Raw genomic sequence first — 25079 nt, 5'->3', positions numbered from 1 at the left:
GAGCTGTTTGGGTGGGATCAGGGGGTCTGATGTGTCAGGTGGGAGGATGATCTCTACACTAACACTAAAATTAACCCTGCAAGCTCCCTACAAACTACTTAATTAACCCCTTCACTGCTAGCCATAATACACGTGTGATGAGCAGCAGCATTTAGCGGCCTCCTAATTACCAGAAAGCAACGCCAAAGTTATATATGTCTGCTATTTCTGAACAAAGGGGATCCCAGAGAAGCATTTACAACCATTTGTGCCATAATTGCACAAGCTGTTTGCAAATAATTTCAGAAAGAAACCTTAAATTTTAAATTTGATCGCATTTGGCGGTGAAATGGTGGCATGAAATATACCAAAATGGGCCTAGATCAATACTTTGGGTTGACTACTACACTACACTTAAGCTAAAATTAACTCTACAAGCTCCCTACATGCTCCCTAATTAACCCCTTCACTGCTGGGCATAAAACACGTGTGGGGCGCAGTGGCATTTAGCAGCCTTCTCATTACCAAAAAGCAACGCCAAAGCCATATAAGTCTGCTATAATGGCATGTCTGACACACAGTGTTGGGGCAAGGTTCCATCTGACCACTGATACCTGGTCTGCAAAGCATGGTCAGGGCAGGTATATCACCTACACTGCACACTGTGAAGCCGGCGTAACCCTTACACGTAACCCTTACACTACCTGATCGATACAACATCATACCTGATGTTTTAAAGCACGTTATTCCAAACAATTTAGGAATGCTAGGTGATTTATGCCCTTTATGGATTAAAACCAGACTCTGCATCAACTATGTAATTTTCCATTGGAGTTTTGCCATGGATCCCCCTCCGGCATGCCACAGTCCAGGTGTTAGTGCCCTTGAAACAAATTTTCCATCACTATTGTGGCCAGAAAGAGTCCCTGTGGGTTTTAAAATGTGCCTGCCTATTGAAGTCTATGGCGGTTCACCCAGTTTACCGGTTTGCAAACTTTTGCGGAAGTTCAAGTTCTCCGTTCGCAAACCCAAATTTTTAGGTTCGCAACATCACTAGCTGTAACATTAAACTCATAACTAATGTGTTAAAAAAGTATACTAATACCCATAAACTAACTATTAACCCCTAAACCGAGGCCCTCCCGCATCGCAAACACTAAATTAAATTTATTAACCCCTCCCGATATCGCTGCCACTAATAAAATATAGTAACCGCTATTCCGCCACTCTGCGACATCATCACCACTATACTAAAGTTATTAACCCCTAAACCGCCACCCTCCTGCATGAAAACACTATTTAAATATTATTAACCCCCTAATCTGCCGTCCGCCCACCTCGCCCCCACTATACTAAAGTTATTAAGCCCTACACCGGCACTATAATAAACCTACTAACCCCTAAACCGAAAGCCCTCCACAACAAAATATAATACATTAAACTATTACCCCTAAACCGAAAGCCCCCACATTGCAATAAACTAATTTAAACTAGTAACCCCTAAACCTAACCCTAACACCCCCTAACTTTAACATAATTAAAAAATAGCTAAATTAAACTTACAATCATTAACTAAATAAACCTATTAACACCTAAACCGCCAGCTCTCCACATTGCAACAACCTAAATTAAATTATTAACCCCTAACCCTAACGTAACCCTAACACCCCATAACTTTAACATAATTAAAATATAGCTAAATTAAACTTACAATTATTAAATAAATAATACCTAGTTAAAATTAAATACATACTTACCTGTGAAATAAAACCTAAGTTAGCTATAATATAACTAATAGCTACCTTAGACTAAAACCTAAAATTACGAAAAATAAAAAACCTACCATTACAAAAAATAAAAAAACCTACCATTAAAAAAAAACTAAATCATCCAAAAAAATATTTCTCCTATTCTAATACCCTTTAAAAAAAAAAACACCCCAAAATAAAAAAGCCTAACCTAAAATAAACTACCAAGGGCCCTTAAAAGGGCCTTTTGTAGGGCATTGCCCTAAGTTAAACAGCTCTTTTGCTACAAAATAAAACAAACACCCCCTAACAGTATTCAAACCCCCACCCCCCAGACTACCAAAGGCCCTTAAAAGGGCCTTTTAGGGGCCCTTAAAAGGGCCTTTTGTAGGACATTGCCCTAAGTTAAACAGCTCTTTTACCTGAAAAGATACAAAATCCCACTAACATTACAAACCCCCACTCCCCCCAAACCCACAAAATAAAAAAACTATCTAAAAAACCTAAGCTACCCATTGCTCTGAAAACATCATTTGGATAGGCATTACCCTTAAAAGGGCATTTAGCTCTTTTACTGCAAAAACCCTAATCTAAAAATAAAACCCACCCAAAAAAACCTTAAAAAAACACCTAACACTAACCACAAGACGATCCACTTACAGTTTTTGAAGTCCCACTTGAACGATCTTCATCCTGGCGGAGAAGTCTTCATCCAGGCAGCCTCTTCAATCTTCATCCAGGCGGCATATTCTATCTTGACCACGGCAGCGCGGAGCAGGTCCATCCTGAAGACATCCGGCGCGGAGCATCCTCTTCATACGGTTGCCGCCGTATACTAAATCTTCAATGCAAGGTACGTGATCCAAGATGGCGTCCCTTGCATTCCTATTGGCTGAAAAATTTTAATCAGCCAATAGGAATTAGGGCTGCTAAAATCCTGTCCTAACTGTCACACACATAATTTGAGTCAGTAATGATCACAAATTCATGAATACCTTGTTCAATAGACATTTCAATGGTTTTTTGAATAGCCGTGAGTTCTGCTACTTGACTGGATCTTGGTCCAAAGTTGAATCCTACAGAAATATTTGGGAATCCATTTGCCCAAGATATACCAATGCCAGCGACTAATCTGTGCTCATTATCAATAGTGGCATAGTAAGAACATCCATCAACATACACCCAAGGTAATGTTTGACAATGGTCACCATTGTATACTTTATTTGGGTAAAGCAATTGTTCCTCCAGGAAATCATCTTCTATTAAATCTTACCCATGATTAGCAGTACAGTCATGGAGCTCAGCAAGCCCCCGTGTGACTGGATTCTTTCTGTTTTGCTTATAGCGAATTTCTAAAGGCCAGCCTTGTAAGTAAAGAGTCCAAGCTCTTATGCGGCTATTGGACAGGTTCCCATCTCTTGTTTTCTCACTTTGCAAATATAGCAAAGGCTGGTGGACCATTTTTACAATAATTTTCTCACCCTGTATATAGCTGTGGAAATTTTGTAGAGCCCATACAGTAGATAAGAGGGCTTTTTTGCAATAATTAAACTTTTTTCTACAGGGGATAAAGTTTTGCTCGCATAAGCAATAACTTTGCTTAAATTATTATGTTTTTGATATAAAACAGCACTCATGCTTACATCAGTGTAACCTGTTTCTAAGTAGAAAGGATTACCACCTTCAGGGTAAGCTAAGCAAGGTGCTTGAGTGAGTTTTCTCTTAAGCTCTCTTATGGCTGTTTCTTAAGCTTCACTCCAGTGCCGTACTACATCCTTCTTTAGAAGAAGTAGCAGTGGTTTAGCTAATCCTGCATAATTATCAATACATTTGCAAGAATAATTTGTCATACCCAGGAATGATCTTAATTTCTTTAAATAAGTGGGGTTCTTAAAATTTATTATGGCTTCAACCTTTTTCTTCTGAGTATTTTACTCTCCAGAAGTAACTTCATGTCCTAGGAAGTTGACATGAGCTCAGCACCATTGAGCTTTTTGTGGGGATAATTTGACAGCTGCACTTTTAAGTTGACTAAGGACATGTTTAAGTTCTGTGATGTGTTTTTCAAAGTCTGTGCTTTTGATTAACACATCATCAGCATAGGATAACTTCCCCCTTTCTAGTGCATCAGGCATAGCCTTATGCATGAAAACAGCAAATTCATGTCCTGAATTTATGTATCCAAACAGAAGTCTTCTGGAAGGAACACACTAGCTTATACTGGTCTTCCTCATGTACCTTTATGGCCCAATATCCCTGCGCACAATCAATGGCAGTGAATTTCTTAGATCCCTGCATCTGCTATAGGCACTGGTCAATGTATGGCACAGGCCAGCCAGACATATATACTTGTTTGTTTAGCTGTCTTAAATCAGCACACAAACGCCATTGTTCATTGGGCTTAAGAATACCTAGAATGGGATGATTATAAAAACTGTGCACCTGTCTGATGATACCCCTTTCTTCCAAGTCCCTTAGGATTTCTGCAAGTAAATCATATGAGGCTAAAAGGAATCTGTATTGCTTAATAAATACAGGTGGTGCATTGGGAACTATTTGGATTCATGTGTAGGTCTGTAGTCCCACATTCATATGAATCCCTAGCAAAAATATCCTTCTATTCCATTAGGAGTTCTCGTAGCTGTTGGCATCCATCATCGTTGGAGCAGCCATTAGCTAAGGAGATTTGCTCTTCGACTATTTGCTGAAATCCTGGAAAGATTTCAGGCTGTTCTATATAATAGGCTTCTTAAAGCCTAGATGTGAGGTCACCTTGCTTAGAATTTACATTACCCCCATTATTCTGGGTATTGGGGTATTCTTGTTCTTCAATCCTTTTATCAAATACTAGGGAGGATTCTTCAATTTTACAGATGCCTTCCGCTGAACTGAAAGGGTAAATAGATTTAATGGTAAATAATCTTTCTGGCATGGATGCAAAGGATTGTTCTATTAACTGTTCTTCAGTTAAGTACTTTTCAGGTATTAGCCCAATTACATTATTCTGGAATCCGAAAGTATAATAATTGGATTTCAGAGCATATCCTATGGTAGTTCCCTTCGATAAGGTGATATCCTGTGGGGTCATGTTATGCACAATAACATGTATTGGAATAGTTCCAATATTTACCATAGGAGTATGGGTTATTGTTATATCCATATTTTGCATTCTCTGGGAGACGCATATTAGTGCTTTAGAAGTTTTTCATTTCTGACCCCTTTTTATCTGTAAGGGTAAGAGAAATGTATCAGCCCCAACAGGGATTACAATATAATTAGACACCTGGCATATATATGCAAGAGATCATTGCCAATCTATATTTGATTATATGGATTATTTAAAACTAAAAACCGGTGTTTTGCTGATTTATTACCTATGAAGATAGATAATAAACATTTAGCTATAATGTTATAGCTTTCAGAGATATCATCTAAGTCATGGACCAAGTGATCTTGGTGAGAAAGATATTTAATCATTTTAGGATCTGCCATTTGTGCTAATAAGCCTTTGCTGTTTTAAATTTAATTTAGCATACTTGGTTTTTCCAAGGTCATGCACTTGCATAGGGATAAATAAATCATCCTTAATTTTCTCAATTTCTACAAGGAATTGAGAGTGATCACCACCTTTAGGGGACTTAGGATCCCCTTGGTGGAGAGATATGGTTATTACATCACCATCTAGGGAGATATTGGCTATATAATTTAATGGTATGACCATCAGAGTCTTATCTATTTGAAGGACAGTAATTTCAGGTACAGAGCTATTCCTGAAATTAATTTCAACAGCATCTGGTTGCTCTTCCACCACAACAGATATGTCTGGTGTGAGGTATGCTGGACTGCTCATAATTAATAGGTCTTTTAAATTGTGACCAAATAATATTATTTATGCAATAAATTATGGTACTTAATCGCCTAAGAAGATCAATACCAATTATTAAATGATCATTTGGCAGATCCACTATAATGACAGGGTGTCTTATTACCCTTTTCCCAGCGTTAGTTTTAACCATGCAGTACCCCAGACTTTGAGAGAGTCACCCCCAACACCTATTAATGAACCAGCAAATTCCATGAGTTTAGTCTTGTGGGGTCATTAGCTCATTTTGCTGTGTGTAGTACCTGTGGGATAAAATAGTTGCCTGAGATCCAGTATCAATTTATCCCATGATAGGATTGGTAACTGAATCCTGGAGCTCAGCTAATACATAATATCTCCCCTCAGTTTCTACCATTTCATACATAAAATTAGCATGTTTACACATTTGTGGGCTTCACCATGAGTTACCTGAATCAGCCACATTATCTTATACGGCATAATCCTTACCCACCGTCTCCTTTGTAATCGAGATAATGGGTTTCCTGCATATTGCGTCGCAGTCAGGGCTCCCTTTTCCAAGTGAGGTTTGCTCTGCTAGTTCCCCTGTGGGAATAAGGCTTAGGGAGAACTGCAAAAGAGGAGAATTATTGGTACTTCCAGACTGGGGACACCTGTCATCACAGTCAGGCCTCCCGTTGCTGGGCTGTAGGGAGAGAATTTAATTAGTATCATTATTAACATTCATTATCCCCTTTGGTATTTCTCTCCCCCCAGATTATATCTGAGTATTTATGACTGTGCCGTGACGCACTGTTGGCTACTGGCAGTACCCCTCAAAAAGGATTATTAGGTTTCTGAACCATAAGAGCTTGACTCATATTAGTAAATTGTTCACATATTTGATTTAACTGGATACTAAGTTAGTTCTCTTTATTGTACAAGCTATTTCTACCCATGAAACGATTTTTTTGATGCCCCAGGTTAGTGATTACTGGATTCTTGGTATCCCTCAGAATCATAGCTATTGTGTCTATCTTGATGCAGTTGTCTTTGAGGTTCAACTTGTCCAGCATTAATATCCTGGGGTGCACGATTTAATTGGGGTGTCTGGTTATCTTTAGAGTATTTGTGCCACTTATGGTATCTATTTCTATGGTGATACCAATTACCTTGTGGGTATTCGTCTCTTTGGGGATACCTATTTATCTAGGTATTCCTCCAATTTTGATTATATTCCCTTTTATCAGCCTGCAGACTATGTGCCTCAGCCCTTGGTGGGGGAGGGGCAGACTCAAAACTTTGTGGGAAAGGCTGGTTTCCTCTGGTCACTTCCACATAAGTTTTCTTTTTGGATTCAAATTTTAGGGGGCTAGGGGGAACCCTAGTTTCGGCCACTACTTTAGGGTGCGGCCTTATTTCTCTTTTAACCCCCTGTTCACTGGTTTCCTGAAGGAAGTATAATTTTGTACTATCTCTGATCAGCCAATCCAATAAACAGTTATCATCAAAGTCTCTATCCAGATTTACTTTGATGTGTGAGGGTAATGCTTCATGAAATAAATTTACAAATTCTGAGCTTTCAAATTTGGGATTGTTTTCGGCCATACTTTAAGCACCTTGTAGTGTAGAAAGGAATTCGATTGGGATTTGGCTGGGGCCACATTTCAAACCGTATACATCCGCTTTCACCACGGTTGCAGTGAGATCCTGCCAGAACTCCCTTTTGCATTGTTGCTTTGTTTCACTCTAGGAATGGATATTCATGTCCTTTAGTGAAGCAGAGAATTTCCAGTGTTTACCATCAAATACCCATGGCAGAAATTCAATTTTAGACGCATGGATCCATGTCTGACTTAACAAAAAAATATATAATAAACAAATCTAAAAGTATCTAAAAATATCCAATGGAGTAAAGCATGTGACACTGACTTAGTGAGCCAGTGATGAGGAGTTAGAAGGACATGTACATTCAATAATATAAACAACCTAAGTGAGTGATTGAGTGCATACAATAGCTGTCAACAAAGAAAAATAGCATTCACAAAAAATAGTGTTCACAAAAATTGGCATACATAAAAAATGTTCAAATGTTCAACCGGTTATATGTAAGTGAATCCAGTAGTGTTTCCTCCCAAGTGACGTGTAGAAATATAACGTGAAGTCAATAATAGTAGAATGTAAACGTTGAGTGGGTCAAATTATTGTGGTTCAGCTTCTAAATTAAAAAATTGTAAATCCGTGAGGTGTATAAAAATAGAAATAAAAATAAAAATAACTTGTGAAAAAATCCATGTGGAAAACTTGAATTCAAATGATAAACAAAGGTCAAAAATCAAAAGACAAAAATAAAAAGACAAAAAAATCAAAAGACAAAAATAGAAAATCAGTGATAATATTAAAAAGCACTAAAGATCTAGTGAAAACAAATCCTTAATTCAGATGTTAAAAATCCTTGGTAAGATCCATAACAAACAAATATATCGATAAAATACCTAAAAGGGAACAAAAGAGAAACAAATAGTGCAACACTGTATATGATATATAATATAGATAATTAAAACCAAGCTCACCAGTATGCCAACGCGTTTCGGCCTAGACTAGGCCTTTCTCAACACTATATATATATATATATATATATATATGTATAGTCTTGAGAAAGGCCTAGTCTAGGCCGAAACGCGTTGGCATACTGGTGAGCTTGGTTTTAATTACCTATATTATATATCATATACAGTGTTGCACTATTTGTTTCTCTTTTGTTCCCTTTTAGGTATTTTATCGATATATTTGTTTGTTATGGATCTTACCAAGGATTTTTAACATCTGAATTAAGGATTTGTTTTCACTAGATCTTTAGTGCTTTTTAATATTATCACTGATTTTCTATTTTTGTCTTTTGATTTTTTTGTCTTTTTATTTTTGTCTTTTGATTTTTGACCTTTGTTTATCATTTGAATTCAAGTTTTCCACGTGGATTTTTTCACAAGTTATTTTTATATCTATTTTTATACACCTCACGGATTTACAATTTTTTAATTTAGAAGCTGAACCACAATAATTTGACCCACTCAACGTTTACATTCTACTATTATTGACTTCACGTTATATTTCTACACGTCACTTGGGAGGAAACACTACTGGATTCACTTACATATAACGGTTGAACATTTGAACATTTTTTATGTACGCCAATTTTTGTGAACACTATTTTTTGTGAATGCTATTTTTCTTTGTTGACAGCTATTGTGTGCACTCAATCACTCACTTAGGTTGTTTATATTATTGAATGTACATGTCCTTCTAACTCCTCATCACTGGCTCACTAAGTCAGCGTCACATGCTTTACTCCATTGGATATTTTTAGATACTTTTAGATTTGTTTATTATATATTTTTTTGTTAAGTCAGACATGGATCCATGCGTCTGATTGCCATTTGTAAATTTTTATATGTATTAAAATGTAGTTTTTACTAGCCTTTTAAGCTTTTTAGCGCTTACTCTCTCCCCATTTTAACCTTTTTTATTGTTAGCCTACTAGGAGGCTATATAGTTAGTAAGCTTAAGGCCCTGGGTGTAGCGCTCGGTCCACTTCTCCTGTTCTCTTAGAAACTCAATTTTAGACTGCTCTCTATTAACATTTAGTATGGATGAAGCATTTTCATAGGCCTCTAAGTGATCAATTATAGAAGTGATCCCTCTTTTGGAGAATGCAGATACTGCATTGCTTAAAAATTTAATTACCTGAGGGGTGTCATACACCTTATGCAGTACATTTTGGGGTTTTCTAGGGGCCTTATTATTAGGACTGGAGCACCCCCTATAGTCCTATTTTTACTACGGGGAGATCCCTTATGTGTATTATTATTATATAGGCTATCTGGGTAGCTGGCTCCACCCTCTGATTTACTATAATAGCTGGCCTCTTCTTCTGAGGTGTAGAAATTCCATGAATTTAAAATATTAGGTGACTGCCTATTTAGGAAGTATATTTCTGAGCTGTTTGGGGTCCTCTGTTTAATTTCTTCCCTAATACTTTGTAGTTCACCTCTCACAAATTCTTTTAGGGTTTTCATAATCTCTGTATTAATCCAATTATTTTCATCACTAATGGAGGGTGGGCTTATTATTGTTGATTTGCTCATTTAAGCTTTTTATTTTAGTGATTCATTTTTTGTTTTGTTTATCTAATTTGGCCATGTCTTGTTTAAATGTAACAATTTCATTTTAAGCTATTTCTAAATTGTCTTCACATTTTGCGTAATTGCCATTACTTTTCTATAAAGTGAGTGGACAGTTCGTCATTAATGCATATTATCAACAGCCAAGATTTGATTATTTTCTCACATTATCTGCTGTAATTGCCATTACTTTTCTATAAGGTGAGTGGACAGTTCGTCATTAATGCATATTATCAACAGCCCACTAAAAAATACTTCGGTAACGCCACAAAAAAATGTCAACAGCCAAGATTTGATTATTTTCTCATCCCGTTTTTTTAGAACACTTGCATTGATTAATTTTTAATAATTCTTGAAAAAAATCACTTGTTTCGTTCCACATTCTATATCAATAGCAATATTTTTGGTATTAGTAGTAAGCATATCAATATACTCGTTTAATTCACCTGAAATATTAAATATATTTTTGATGTGGCCGATAGCATCCATTTTAAGTGAGTTAGCCTTACTAATGGGGAGTTTTGGGGGACACATTTCAATACTGTATACAGATTCATTTGATTTACTTCTAGTAATAGACATTATGATTTTGGCTTAGTATTTAATTAATTTAAAGCGCTAATACAATTTTAACAAAATAAAAACTATTTTAAAATTGCACTAAAATTTTTTTTATTTTTTTTATAATAATTTTTACTTACTACAAAATATATATTATATCAATGTGATAAAGATGTAATGGTCTTCTGCGAGTGCCTCCAATGTGTTATATATCCTAGGTTACAATATTATTTATTTCTATCGAAGCAGTAACCTCCAACGTGTTATATATTTACGTAACAATATTTTTGATTAATGGAATTATGAATATTAATAATTAATAGCAGTATACAATTATTGTCAGTGATATCTCCAATTAATATAGAAGAATTTTGTCAATACACTCCAGTAAGATTGAGATATTTATAAACTTAACAATACAATTATTATTAAAAATCAATACTTAATCTCCAATTTAATTAATTCCTAAATTCTAGCCAGTTAATCTCTCTATACACATTGATTATATTTATGTTGTAACTGAATATCACCTATGACCAGTTATATCTATCAATTAATCAATAGAACTTTAAAATCTTAAGCAGGCTATAGAGATATTTAGATTAATTACTATTCAATAGGTATTGTCTATTATCCAATGAATGGATGAAATACTTCTATAAACTAACCTTAACTCAAAATGAATTAACGGTACCTCAGTATTATGGACACAATATTTCTACAAATTAACCTTAACTCAAAATGAATCGCTTTTCAAATATCACACATGAATTATACTAGAACAATTTAGAACATTAATCCAATGCCAAAATATGGATGAATGATTTAACAACACTTGATTAACTAAATATATCCCAATACTATAATAAGAACCTTAGCTCAAATTCAATCAGTCTAATGGAATTTGCGGGAGATTATTATTATCCTTATATCACTTCAAATAATCAACCAGAGAAATGTACAGTGGGGCAAAAAAGTATTTAGTCAGCCACCAATTGTGCAAGTTCTCCCACTTAAGAAGATGAGAGAGGCCTGTAATTTTCATCATAGGTATACCTCAACTATGAGAGACAAAATGTGGAAACAAATCCAGACAATCACATTGTCTGATTTGAAAAGAATGTATTTGCAAATTATGGTGGAAAATAAGTATTTGGTCAATATAAAAAGTTCATCTCAATACTTTGTTATATATCCTTTGATGGCAATGACAGAGGTCAAACGTTTTCTGTAAGTCTTCAAAAGGTTGTCACACACTGTTGCTGGTATTTTGGCCCATACCTGCATGCAGATCTCCTCTAGAGCAGTGATGTTTAGGGACTGTCGCTGGGCAACACGGACTTTCAACTCCCTCCAAAGTTTTTCTATGGGGTTGAGATCTGGAGACTGGCTAGGCCACTCCAGGACCTTGAAATGCTTCTTAGGAAGCCACTCCTTCGTTGCCCAGGTGGTGTGTTTGGGATCATTGTCATGCTGAAAGACCCAGCCACATTTCATCTTCAATGGCCTTGCTGATGGAAGGAGGTTTGCACTCAAAACCTCATGATACATGGCCCCATTCATTCTTTCATGTACACGGATCAATCATCCTGTTCCCTTTGCAGAGAAACAGCCCCAAAGCATGATGTTGCCACCCCCATGCTTCACAGTAGGTATGGTGTTCTTTGGTTGCAACTCAGAATTCTCTCTCCTCCAAACATGACGAGTTGTGTTTCTACCAAACAGTTCTACTTTGGTTTCATCTGACCATATGACATTCTCCCAATCCACTTCTGGATCATCCATATGCTCTCTAGCATACTTCAGATGGGCCCGGACATGTACTGGCTTAAGCAGGGGGACACGTCTGGCACTGCAGGATTTGAGTCCCTGGCGGCGTAGTGTGTTACTGATGGTAGCCTTTGTTACGTTGGTCCCAGCTCTCTACTGGTCATTCACTAGGTCCCACCGTGTGGTTCTGGGATGTTTGCTCACCGTTCTTGTGATCATTTTGACCCCACGGGGTGAGATCTTGCGTGGAGCCGCAGATCGAGGGAGATTATCAGTGGTCTTGTATGTCTTCCATTTTCTAATTATTGCTCCCACCGTTGATTTCTTCACACCAAGCTGCTTGCCTATTGCAGATTCAGTCTTCCCAGCCTGTGCAGGTGTACAATTTTGTTTCTGGTGTCCTTGGACAGCTCTTTGGTCTTCACCATAGTGGAGTTTGGAGTGTGACTGTTTGAGGTTGTGGACAGGTGTCTTTTATACTGATAACAAGTTCAAACAGGTGCCATTAATACAGGTAATGAGTGGAGGACAGAGGAGCCTCTTAAAGAAGAAGATACAGGTCTGTGAGAGACAGAAATCTTGCTTGTTTGTAGGTGACCAAATACTTATTTTCCACCATAATATGCAAATAAATTCTTTCCAAATCAGAAAATGTGATTGTCTGGATTTGCTTCCACATTTTGTCTCTCATAGTTGAGGTATACCTATGATGAAAAATACAGGCCTCTCTCATCTTCTTAAGTGGGAGAACTTGCACAATTGGTTGCTGACTAAATACTTTTTTGCCCCACTGTATATATTATCAACACAATAGCCAATTTATAATAATTAATAATGATTTGAGATTTTTATAGTGCTTTTCTCCCTGTGAGACTCAAAGCACTTTACAAATATAAAATGAAATACAAGGAAAGAGGCACCGTATGTGTGAATCTGTAGCAACCAGCATCAAAATTAGAACAAGTGCAGGGTACTCACAATATGGAAAGGCACTCAATTGTTCCTGTAGATACAGGCTGGTATTCACAGCAAACCAGATAGCTGTGCGAGGCACTCCAGGAAATCCCAAAGTAGGAATCTGTAAATGTCTCAGCCGACTGTAGAGAATCGGTCCAGCAATATGGGGATCAGGAGCTAGGTGCAAACAAAAGCGCACAAACTGTGTGAATCTGTAAGAACCCAATGATTAGTTTACAACCAGTACAGGGTACTCACATTCTGTAGCGGCACTCAAATGTGCCAGTAGAGGCAGGCTGGTTTTCACAGCAAACCAGCTGGCTGTACAAGATATGCAGCAGGATACTCCACAGCAAACCAGCTGGCTGTACAAGATATGCAGCAGGATACTCCACAACAAACAGGATAGACAGGTAGCTCAGAGAATATAATAATCAGCAGCAATGAGGATATATGGTTAAAAATGGATTTAATAAAGATAAAAACAATATAAAATACATATATCACTCATGCAATATGAGTAAACAGCATGCAACGCGTTTCTCGGTATACACCGTTTCATCAGGCATGTATTATGTTCTAAACATACTTCTTAAATAAGCCTAGGCTACCTGTCTACCACACCCATAAAACGAGAGAACCAATCACAGTGGCCCTTTGTTTAATTGCTCATCAGTTGAAGCACCTGGACACTTCTCATAGTATACCCCAATGGGAGATAGTAGTAAGATAGATATATTAATAATATGAATACACACACTGTAAACTGTACACATCTACATATATGTGACCATAGTTCATCTAGTGCTCTCCACACACAACTTTATTTGATATAAAGCATTCTTATATGTGCTAAAACCACCTACCTATCTGTCTGCTGTGTTTATCATAAGACACAGCCATAAAACTAATACTTTCTTATACTATTAGCCTAATACCTCTGTTTCGTACCAAGTGTTTTGGTGTAAACACTTTCATATTATTCCAGGTATAATAGCCAAATTTTGCAATCTGATATATAAAAAAAAAAAAACCCGCCAGATAAATAGCGCAAAGTGGGTTAAAATACCTAACTGTGTAGCATCTGATGTGGACACCACTGATAGGATGATTCTCCCCCAACCAACAGACCAATCCGTATCGTCACATCTACACACCCCTACCGTTACGTCTGCCCCCATTTCGAAATTAATGGTGATGTTTATAGAAGGGACAATCACGCCCCAAACCTCGCCAGTCTAAGATGCCGTACACATTATACCCAAACACATCAGCGCTATTACTGGCACTAATCATATGAGACCAGGGAAATGCCATCCCGATATGCTATACGCACACAGCACCCGTATCCAATACGTCACCACCAGAGCCCGCCTCCTCTCCACGTCACGGAGCTGTCAGACCAAGTGTCAATCAAACACCCATAACTAGGTCCGATCATGAGATACCAGCCCCTCTAAAAAGGGAACCCCAACAACCGCACCGATCTTATCCATAGCATCCAAACCATACAGAACAAAATTATTGACAAGCATCTCATAGGTAAAAAGTGCTGTAACCTACCCCACTTACTAATAGGATAACCTTAGTCCCAACAATATCTATGCAATAAAACCTCAGATCTGCAACTTCCATATCAGGAATAGTAAAAGAAAATGGATTCCCTATATCCTTGCCCCAGTGGGTAGTACCTTACTAATACAGAAGCTCTTCTCTATAGGACCATGACTGTTGCTACAATGTAAAAAGTATATATGCCAAACTACAAGTCAGTGTAACGTGATAATCTAAAAAATATTTATTAATATCTATTATAATGTGCCAACCCTATTCCTCTTATCGCCTATTCAATTAATTGTAATATCAAGTGTGTCTACATATCCATAATCTGTGTAGGACATAAACAGCCCACCATATTAATATTATAATAAATTAATGTATACACAACAGAAAAAAATACACCTATTGGGATTCAGCATACTAGCTAAATATTGTGATATATAGGGTGTAGCTCAATGCCTCTCTATATAAATCAACATAAGACCCCAAAAATCAATACTAATACTAGAATGGCTAATATAATAAAAATGTGGAATAATAATAAAATGGTAATATAATCAACTAATAATAAGTGACAAATTAATTATAGATCCCATGTTTTGTGTAATATAAATATCATTTTCATAAGGCACAATGGTCGTAGATATACAACCATGGTCCTAGATTTAAAATAATCATACAACCCTATCCCTCACTAATATTATCATGTGTGATATTGATGCAAAAAACCTATGAATCAAAAATATAGTAAATAACTATATAGTGGTGCTACCATAACCTAGTGCTATACTATAAAACGTAATGATAATCCCCTTACAATAATAAGTGTAATGATATAATACTAACCATTAGTGATGTCGCGAACCTAACATTTAGCGTTCACAACGCGAACGCGAACTTCCGCAAAGGTTCGCGAACCGGACGATCCTCCATAGACTTCAATAGGCAGGCGAATTTTAAAACCCACAGGGACTCTTTCTGGCCACAAAAGTGATGGAAAAGTTGTTTCAAGGGGACTAACAACTGGACTGTGGTATGACGGAGGGGGATCCATGGCAAACTCCCATGGAAAATTACATAGTTGATGCAGAGTCTGGTTTTAATCCATAAAGGGCATAAATCACCTAACATTCCTAAATTGTTTGGAATAACGTGCTTTAAAACATCAGGTATGATGTTGTATCGTTCAGGTAGTGTAAGGGTTTTTTTTTTTTAAATGTACACTACTGTTTTAGCAGATATGACTTGCACTGGTGTGACACTGTGCCCTGGCAGGACCTGGAACGCACACGTGTGAGGGAAACTGACTGCTATTATTTCACAGTAAAAAAAGGTTGTTTTTTTTTTAAATGTATGTACACTACTGTTTTAGTAGATATGACTTGCACTGGTGTGACACTGTGCCCTGGCAGGACCTGGAGCGCACACGTGTGAGGGACACTGACTGCTATTATTTCACAATAAAAAAGGGGGTTTTTTTTAAATGTATGTACACTACTGTTTTAGCAGATATGACTTACACTGGTGTGACACTGTGCCCTGGCAGGACCTGGAATGCACACGTGTGAAGGAAACTGACTGCTATTATTTCACAGTAAAAAAAGTTTTTTTGTTTTTTTTAAATGTACACTACTGTTTTAGCAGATATGACTTCCACTGGTGTCACACTGTGCCCTGGCAGGACCTGAAACGCACACGTGTGAAGGAAACTGACTGCTATTATTTAAAATTAAAAAAAGGTTGTTTTTTTTTTTTTTTAAATGTACACTACTGTTTTAGCAGATATGACTTGCACTGGTGTCACACTGTGCCCTGGCAGGACCTCAAACGCACACGTGTGAAGGAAAATGACTGCTATTATTTCAAATTAAAAAAAGTTTTTTTTTTGTTTTTTTTTAAATGTACACTACTTTGTTTAGCAGATATGACTTGCACTGGTGTCACACTGTGCCCTGGCAGGACTTCAAACGCACACATGTGAAGGAAAAAGACTGCTATTATTTCAAATTAAAAAAAGTTTTTGTTTTTTTTAAATGTACACTACTGGGCAAGTGGGCACAGTATACGCTGTGACCCTGAGCTGGCAGGCAGGCTGCAATTAGATTACACAGGAAAAAAAAAAAAAAAAGCAGACTGATGTTCTAGGCCTAAAAAAGGGCTTTTTGGGGTGCTGTCCTTACAGCGGAGATCAGATGAGTCCTTCAGGACTGTAGTGGACACTGAATACACTAGCCTAGCTATCGATTTCCCTATTAAATCAGCAGCAGCTACACTGTCCCTCCTCTCACTAAGAATGCAGGCTCCGAATGAATCTAAAATGGATGCTGTCCAGGAGGTGGGAGGGTCTGGGAGGGAGTGTCTGCTGCTGATTGGCTGGAATGTGTCTTGTGACTGTGAGCTACAGGGGCCTAGTTATCAAGCCGTCAACCTCAAATACGCTGGAATTCCGCAGCGTATTTGTGTCGAAGCTGATACGCCTTAGTTATCAAAGGCTCGAGACTGGCAAAAGTAGAATTTTGTGACGTAAGCTTCAAATCGCCGGACTCAGTCCGACACAGATCGATTCTTACGTCACTCCAGATGTTCCGCACACAAGTGCGGCACAATCTGACTACTTTTGCTAGTTATCAAAAAACTAGCAGGTACGCTCAGCACTTTTACGGCCCAGCGTACCTGGTTTTCAAAGCGCCAGCCTGGAGGCGGCGGATCCCATAGGAATCAATGGGAGTCTGACCATAGCGAAAGTACAAGTTCACTGCTGACAGACATCCCATTCATTCCTATGGGAGATGTCTGCACCTAACACCCTAACATGTACCCCGAGTCTAAACACCCCTAATCTGTCCCCCCTACACCGCCGCATCTAAATAAAGTTATTACCCCCTAAACCGCCGCCTCCCGGAGCCCACCGCAACTATAATAAATGTATTAACCCCTAAACCGCCGCTACCGGAGCCCACCGCAACTATAATAAATGTATTAACCCCTAAACCGCCGCTCCCGGAGCCCACCGCAACTATAATAAATGTATTAACCCCTAAACTGCCACTCCCGGAGCCCACCGCAACTATAATAAATGTATTAACCCCTAAACCGCCGCTCCCGGAGCCCACCGCCACCAACATTATACCTATTAACCCCTATCCTGCCCCCCTATACCGCTGCCCTCTATAATAACGTTATTAACCCCTAAACCTAAGTCTAACACTAACCCTAATGCCCCCTTTACTTAAATATTAATGAAATAAATCTAAATAATATTTCTATTATTAACTACATTAATCCTATTTAAAACTAAATGCTTACCTGTAAAATAAACCCTAATATAGCTACAATATAAATAATAATTACATTGTAGCTATCTTAAGATTTATATTTATTTTACAGGTAACTTTGTATTTATTTTAGCTAGTTAGAATAGTTATTAAATAGTTATTCCATAAAACCTTAGAAAAATCAGTCTTGAGATATTTCTTGGCCCAGTCTTGACGTTTCAGCTTGTGTGTCTTGTTCAGTGGTGGTCGTCTTTCAGCCTTTCTTACCTTGGCCATGTCTCTGAGTATTGCACACCTTGTGCTTTTGGGCACTCCAGTGATGTTGCAGCTCTGAAATATGGCCAAACTGGTTGCAAGTGGCATCTTGGCAGCTGCACGCTTGACTTTTCTCAGTTCATGGGCAGTTATTTTGCGCCTTGGTTTTTCCACACGCTTCTTGCAACCCTGTTGACTATTTTGAATGAAACGCTTGATTGTTCGATGATCACGCTTCAGAAGCTTTGCAATTTTAAGAGTGCTGCATCCCTCTGCAAGATATCTCACTATTTTTGACTTTTCTGAGCCTGTCAAGTCCTTCTTTTGACCCATTTTGCCAAAGGAAAGGAAGTTGCCTAATAATTATGCACACCTGATATAGGGTGTTGATGTCATTAGACCACACCCCTTCTCATTACAGAGATGCACATCACCTAATATGCTTAATTGGTAGCAGGCTTTCGAGCCTATACAGCTTGGAGTAAGACAACATGCATAAAGAGGATGATGTGGTCAAAATACTCATTTGCCTAATAATTCTGCACTCCCTGTAGGACCTTATTCAAAATCAAGATTGCCAACTCACGACAAAATCTGCTTAAAGGGACAATGAACCCAAATTTTTTCTTTCCTGATTCAGATAGAGCATGCAATTTTAAGCAACTTTCTAATTTACTCCTATTAATATATTTTCTTCATTCTCATGCTATCTTTATTTGAAAAAGAACTCTGGACAGCACTTTTTTATTGGTGGATGAATTTATCCAGCAATCAGCAAGAACAACCCAGGTTGTTCACAAAAAATGGGCCAGGATCTAAACTTACATTCTTGCATTTCAAATAAACATACCAAGAGAAAAAAGACAATTTGATAATAGGAGTAAATTAGAAAGTTGCTTAAAATTTCATGCTCTATCTGAATCACGAAAGAAAAAATTTGGGTTTAGTGTCCCTTTAACAAATTGAAACCACTATTCAAAATCATATAGTCCACAGCACTGAAGATTAAAATTCTTCTTTATTAATGTACAGACATGATGATATAGGCAACGTTTCGAGACAAGCTCTTATTCATGCATCTTGGGGCATTTATTTAATTAACCAGAGGTCAAGGGCTTAGAAATCAGCATATGAACCTACCTATGTTTAGCCTTCAACAAAGAATACTAAGGGAACAAAGCAAATTTGTTGATAAAAGTAAATTGGAAAGTTGTTCGAAACTGCATGTCCAATCTGAATCATGAAAGTTTAATCTTGACTTTACTGTCCCTTTAAATCAAGAGCATTTTTATTTCTGTGCTCATATTATACGTTGAAAGTATTATATTGACGTTCAAGTTAGTCTAGGGTGCACTAACCTCTGAATGACGGATAGTGTGGGTGCACTAAATCCCACACATAATAGTTTGTACCAGCACCTGTGTATTGAAGGTGTGAAAGCTGCTAGTTACTGAAAAAAACTCAAATATTATAGTTTCAAAATACTTTTTGAAATAATAGACGTTTATGGGGGAGCACTGAAAACTCTTGCTGGCTATAGCTCTAACCTGAAGGTCAAATAGTGGAGTCCTCCACTTGCTTTTAAACTATTAGATTGTATTGAGATATCATTTAAAAACACGGCACACATTTTTAAATTGAGGGTGCCAATAATTTTGTCCAGTCCATTTTTGGAGTTTTGCGTGGAATGTGTGAGATTTGGCTTTTTTTTCTCCACTTTTTTGTGTCATACCCATGCAAACAAAAACAAAAAACAAAAGAAATAAACATAAGAATGCCTAAACATTTGTAATTGCAACAATTTTCTGGCCAAAGTGGTGCCTTATCTGACAGAAATGCAGGGGTGCCAATATTTTTGGCCATGCCTGTATATACCTATGTACACACACAAATGCAGGAGATTAAGGGGAATTAACAAGAAAGTTACAGCAAATATTATTTGTAACAATATGGGAGGGAAATAAAGGTGAGGTTATACAGAGTCATATAAGGAGATATAAATAAATATAGAGTTAACAATAAATAGAGAGGGTTATAGAGAGCAATAGGAGGAGTAAAAGGGAGAGGATACAAGAACAATAGGAGGGGATACAGGGAAAGGAAATAGGGATTGGCGAATGTTTCAAAACATTCTAAATTTAAAACGAATGTTGATACATTCATTTAAATCAAATTTTGAATGTTCATTTAACATTCTAACATTTTTCAAATGTTTGTTTTCAATTTTAAAGAAAATTAGAAAATATTCACTTGAATAATCGAATGTTTAGCTATGTATTTAAGAATATTCAGTCTTAATAATATTTTATTTTTCCAAATAGAATTTTGACAATAAAATTTGTTCTACCATTCTAATTCAATATTACACATTCACCCATCCCTAAATTTGAAGTTATTGTGTGTTTTAATAAGGAGAATTCAGAAAGGGTATATGGAAAAGATAATTGAAGCAAATTTAAATTGTAAGCAGGTATTGCAGACAAAAGGAAATTAAATATATGTCTTAGAAAGCAAATCACATAACATAAAATGCTATCCCCCCTACTCTGCTGTTTTCTTAGCATGAGCCTTATTGGTCTAGATCAGAGGTTTTCAAGCAAAGCCTTAGGTGGTGGGAAAACTGTAATATTTATTTTTAGTTTTAATTTGGGAAATTTATATCTGAACCTGAGTTCACACACAGCTCTCAAGAGCTGATACTGCCCAACCAAAAAGTGCTTTTCTCACATTTCAATTTGCACGTTGTTACTCCTGTGTTATACGCAAGTTACTGATATAGACAACGCATGCAACACAGTCTCTGAGAGACTTCCGCCTCAGTGCCTTTCCTCCAGCTGGTTCAGCACCCTGGGTAGTGCTTGCTGATTGGTGGATACATTTAGCCACCAAGCAGCAAGTGCTACTCTGATCCTGAACCAAAAATGGCCCGGCTACTAAGCTTAAAATTGCATGTTCTATTTAAATCATGAAAGAAAAAAAAATAGGGTTTCATACCCTTTTAATGTAATTAGCAAGTGATTATTAACCAACTGTCCTTAGCATTTTGATTATCTTTCTAGCACGGAGAGCTACAGGGAAATTATGTGTACATACTTGAGTAAAAGCACACACTGCCTATCTTAATCAGTGTGGAAACGTATTACTAAACATTGCGCAATGTAGTAGGCTACAGTACAAATAATATTAATATACAAATGCTTTATGTTAGCTAAAAAAAAGGCAATCTATTTGCTATTCGTGAAAACTAGGTCAAAGTCTCTTAATGTGAAAGCAACAAAAAACATTACACATCATCAAAAGAACTGTAATGTATACAGACAAATCACTCTATACTTTTTTTAAACATAAATAAAATTAAAAACAAAAACATTATCCATTGTAGAAACATATCACTATGGTTTACCAACCAGGTATAAAGTTACAAGTCTTTGTATTATTAAATAAAGGGGAATATAATGAATTCCCTACTCCTCTGTTGTAGATTCTTATATTATTCTGGGTCTAGTGGATATTTTCAGTCTTGTCTATATTAGGCATACTGTATATACTATCCCTTTAACTTGCACAAACATTCATTCTGTTTGTGCCTACTATATAAACATAAATCAATAACCACAAGCACATTTCTTAGAGTATATAAATAAATACCCAGTGCACTGCCATTCAATAATCATGACAGACCTTAATCCCTTTATGAGATTAAGATTAGAGGGGAATCTTCCATCTGTGACTTAATGAACAGTGGGATGAGGCAGGAGGAATCAAACATGAAGGCTGACTGATAGAGTTCAGACCTTACACTCTCATTGAAATCATCTTACTTCTTTCTGCAAGATAACATCCATCTAAACATCATTTCAAGTACTCCAGTGTGAAATCAAATCTGTCTGTAGACCATGTGAAGATATTCTACAGAGGTTCTGAGGAGCTCCTGCACTACATTTTATTTTCACCTTCACATAATCTCAGTTACTGCACTACAGAAACTCAGATATTCAAGCACATCATCCTGGTTAGCCTTGTACATCACTTCAGCTATTCCTGCAGAGATATTTATTCAGAACACCTCAAATCTTCTAGCAGAGCATCATAACTCTTCCAACGCAGGACCTCAAATTCTTATTGACACCATCTCTGATCACCTTGGGAAACATATCTCATTACTACCTGCAAATATCAACATGCCAGAAATGAATGACTGAAGGTGGACTTGAGCTAGAAAATCCTATTTACTTGTAGGCTAGGAATCATTTTCAGACCTTCTTGCAGAGTATCTCAGTACTGCACTACAAACAGCTTATGCTGTATATTGCAGCCAGATGGCTCAGGACATGACAGAAAAGGATCTGCTAAAGCTGGAGGTGGAACAGCTAAAAAAGGAGGTTAAAACAGAGAGAACACTGGTAATATGTTTTGCTTGTTGCACAGATTAATTCAAATACAAACTTGCAAAGTTTACTATATACTGTAATTGTTTCATATGTTTCTTGCTCTATACAACCGTCTATTATGTTCTATACAACGTGCATTATAATTTCTCCTCTAGCTTGGTGTACACTCAGGATAGCTCCCTCTCTTGCACTGATTCATTCTGCTACATCATATTACCATTCTTTACGTACATATTTTAACATATGCCTATTGGTGGCTTCAGACTCTATAAATTGGGGGCTAACAAAGGTTGTCCCAAAACTACACTAATGGGGTGTCATTATTTTCTACTAATTATTCATGCTTTTCATATTTAAACCCCCTCACCCAGAATCCCTTAAGAATTGTCATTGTTGCTAAAAAAAACAAAAAACCCTACTTTCTTAAACCCTCCATTCCACAATGCAACACTCACTATAACACATATATCATGTAATTTCCTTTCCTCTGCAATACCTGCTCACAATTTAACTTTGCTCCGATTATCTTTTCCATATAACCTTTTTTGAATTCTTCTTATTAAAACACACTATAACTTCATATTGCCTTTCCCTGTATCCTCTCCCATTTACTCTTATTGCTCTGTTTAACCCTGTCTTTTTATTGTTAACTATATATCTCTCTATAACCCCTTATATGACTCTATATAACCTCACCTTTATCTCCCTCCCCAATTGTTACATATAACGTTTTCTGTAACTTTCTTGTCACTTTCCCTAAATTTCCAACATTTGTTCCATATAACCCACATCAGAGTCTTTTTTAAGCTCTGTATAACCCTCCTTATAAAATAAGACTTATATAGCTCCATATAACCTGTCACATTATAAATCCATACAAACTAATTTTATAATCAGGGATACTAATAATTTCAGTTTTTATGTCTCCCCCAAACCCTTTTAACTCTTACTAGCTCTGCATATCACACCTCACCTATCCGGTAACCTCTTCCTATTGCTCCATATAAGCCCTTCTTGTATTAAGCCACCTGTTACCCAACAAACCCTATACAGTGAAGGGTTTGTATTGCTTTATACAGATGCTACTTAATACCTTTTATTTATTGTGCAATCCCTTTATATAACTTCTTATTACTAGTTTAAATATGTAGCTGCTTTCACTGTTTTTCATCACCACTTTTTGTTATTCCTGCTATTGAATGTTATTGATCTTTTCAATAATTAGTGGTTACATTCTTATGTTTGGGTCATATATTCCCACTCTGTAAAACCATTTTGTTTTGTTTCCTATAACCCCTTCTTAAAGTGTTGTTTACCCTGCATTGTTCATTTCATTCTGCATTTCTTCTTATTGATCACATAACTCCTTCATGTAATTTTTACTGCTGATCCACATTTCTCATTATAAATAATCTGATAGCTACAAACATTTTTTTTTTACCACAAAACATTATTTTGTAGCATACAACCAATTGCATAACATCTGCTATTGTTCTCTGTAACCTCTCTGTACAACACAGCATAAACATTACTTAGATTACCATGGCATTCCCTTACAGAGTCATTGGTAACTTGTGAAGTATGTTAAATGATTTACAACAATTTGTGGCAGTGTTTTTTATTTTATTTGTTGTATCTTTGATTTTTTTTTTGTGTGTGTGTGTTGTTACCTACATGTCTTACATTTTTTTGATAAATTAAAAGATAACTGTTCTTGTTCTAGGTCTCCAAATCTGCATCAGAAATGAAATCATATGTTGAGTCATTAGCAACGGATGATCCATTGTTGAAAGGGGTTCCTGAAGATAAAAACCCATTTAAGGAGAAAGGGGGCTGTTCTGTATCCTGACATAGGGCAATGCATTCCATACCAAGATTTAGGAAATTAGTTTCCATTCCCTCAAGTAGAAATGAGATGTCTGACTTTACTGTGGTGTTATTAAATGTTTTGTAATCAATACGTTTGTTTGTGTCATATGTATCTCGGCAGACAGAAGAAGTTGCACACATGAGGTGTATAATTTGGAATAGGCACATTGTTGGAGGAATTGTTGGCATTTAAACTACAAACTTCCAACTACTGCACACTGACAAAACAACCCTACATAGTACTTAACCCCATGACTATATACATTTCCTCCCAATAAAATACCTGTTTGGGAGTTTCTAACAAGTACAGTTTCAGCTGATTATATTATCATAAACATTACATTTTATTTTGAACCATTCAAATTTTCCATTCTGGGATATCTGGATTAGGTTATCATTATTCATCCTGATAACTAATTAGTGATGAATATTTGAGATATACAAATTTTCAGTAGTGGTAGAAAAGCCAATCAGCACATGCCAAAGTTAAATAAGTTAATAAAATTTTGATGATTCAGATAGGGCATGCAATTTTAAACAACTTTCCAATTTGCTTTTATCATCAAATTTGCTTTGTTTTCTTTGTATTCTTTGTTGAAAGCTAAACCTAGGTACGCTCATATGCTAATTTCTAGGCTAGACAGAAGTTCAGACAAATTACAAAGTATTTTTCAAACTTGCTAGCATAAGATGCAGATCTAGTAGTTTGCTTG

The 25079-nt window shown here is 36.7% G+C and overlaps 1 protein-coding gene across 1 annotated transcript; it reads left to right on the top strand.

The window, feature by feature from the left end:
- Positions 1-22425: 22425 nt before the first annotated feature.
- GNGT2 (G protein subunit gamma transducin 2) lies at positions 22426-24346 on the top strand. The gene is made up of 2 exons (XM_053694562.1): positions 22426-22509; positions 24221-24346. Exons 1-2 carry the CDS (start codon positions 22426-22428, stop codon positions 24344-24346), a joined length of 210 nt encoding a protein of 69 aa, XP_053550537.1.
- Positions 24347-25079: the final 733 nt, after the last annotated feature.

The sequence above is a fragment of the Bombina bombina genome, chromosome 1 (assembly GCF_027579735.1).
Source record: "Bombina bombina isolate aBomBom1 chromosome 1, aBomBom1.pri, whole genome shotgun sequence".
NCBI lineage: Eukaryota > Metazoa > Chordata > Amphibia > Anura > Bombinatoridae > Bombina > Bombina bombina.
The sequence above is the reverse complement of the archived record's forward strand: the minus strand, read 5'-3'. Positions and strand labels throughout refer to the sequence as shown.

Excerpts from the sequence above, each read along its gene's own strand:
- GNGT2 (XM_053694562.1), top strand. The coding sequence starts at position 22,426 with ATGGCTCAGGACATGACAGAAAAGGATCTGCTAAAGCTGGAGGTGGAA. Across the intron at positions 22,510-24,220 it reads TTAAAACAGAGAGAACACTG|GTCTCCAAATCTGCATCAGA; the intron begins GTAATATGTTTT and ends TTCTTGTTCTAG.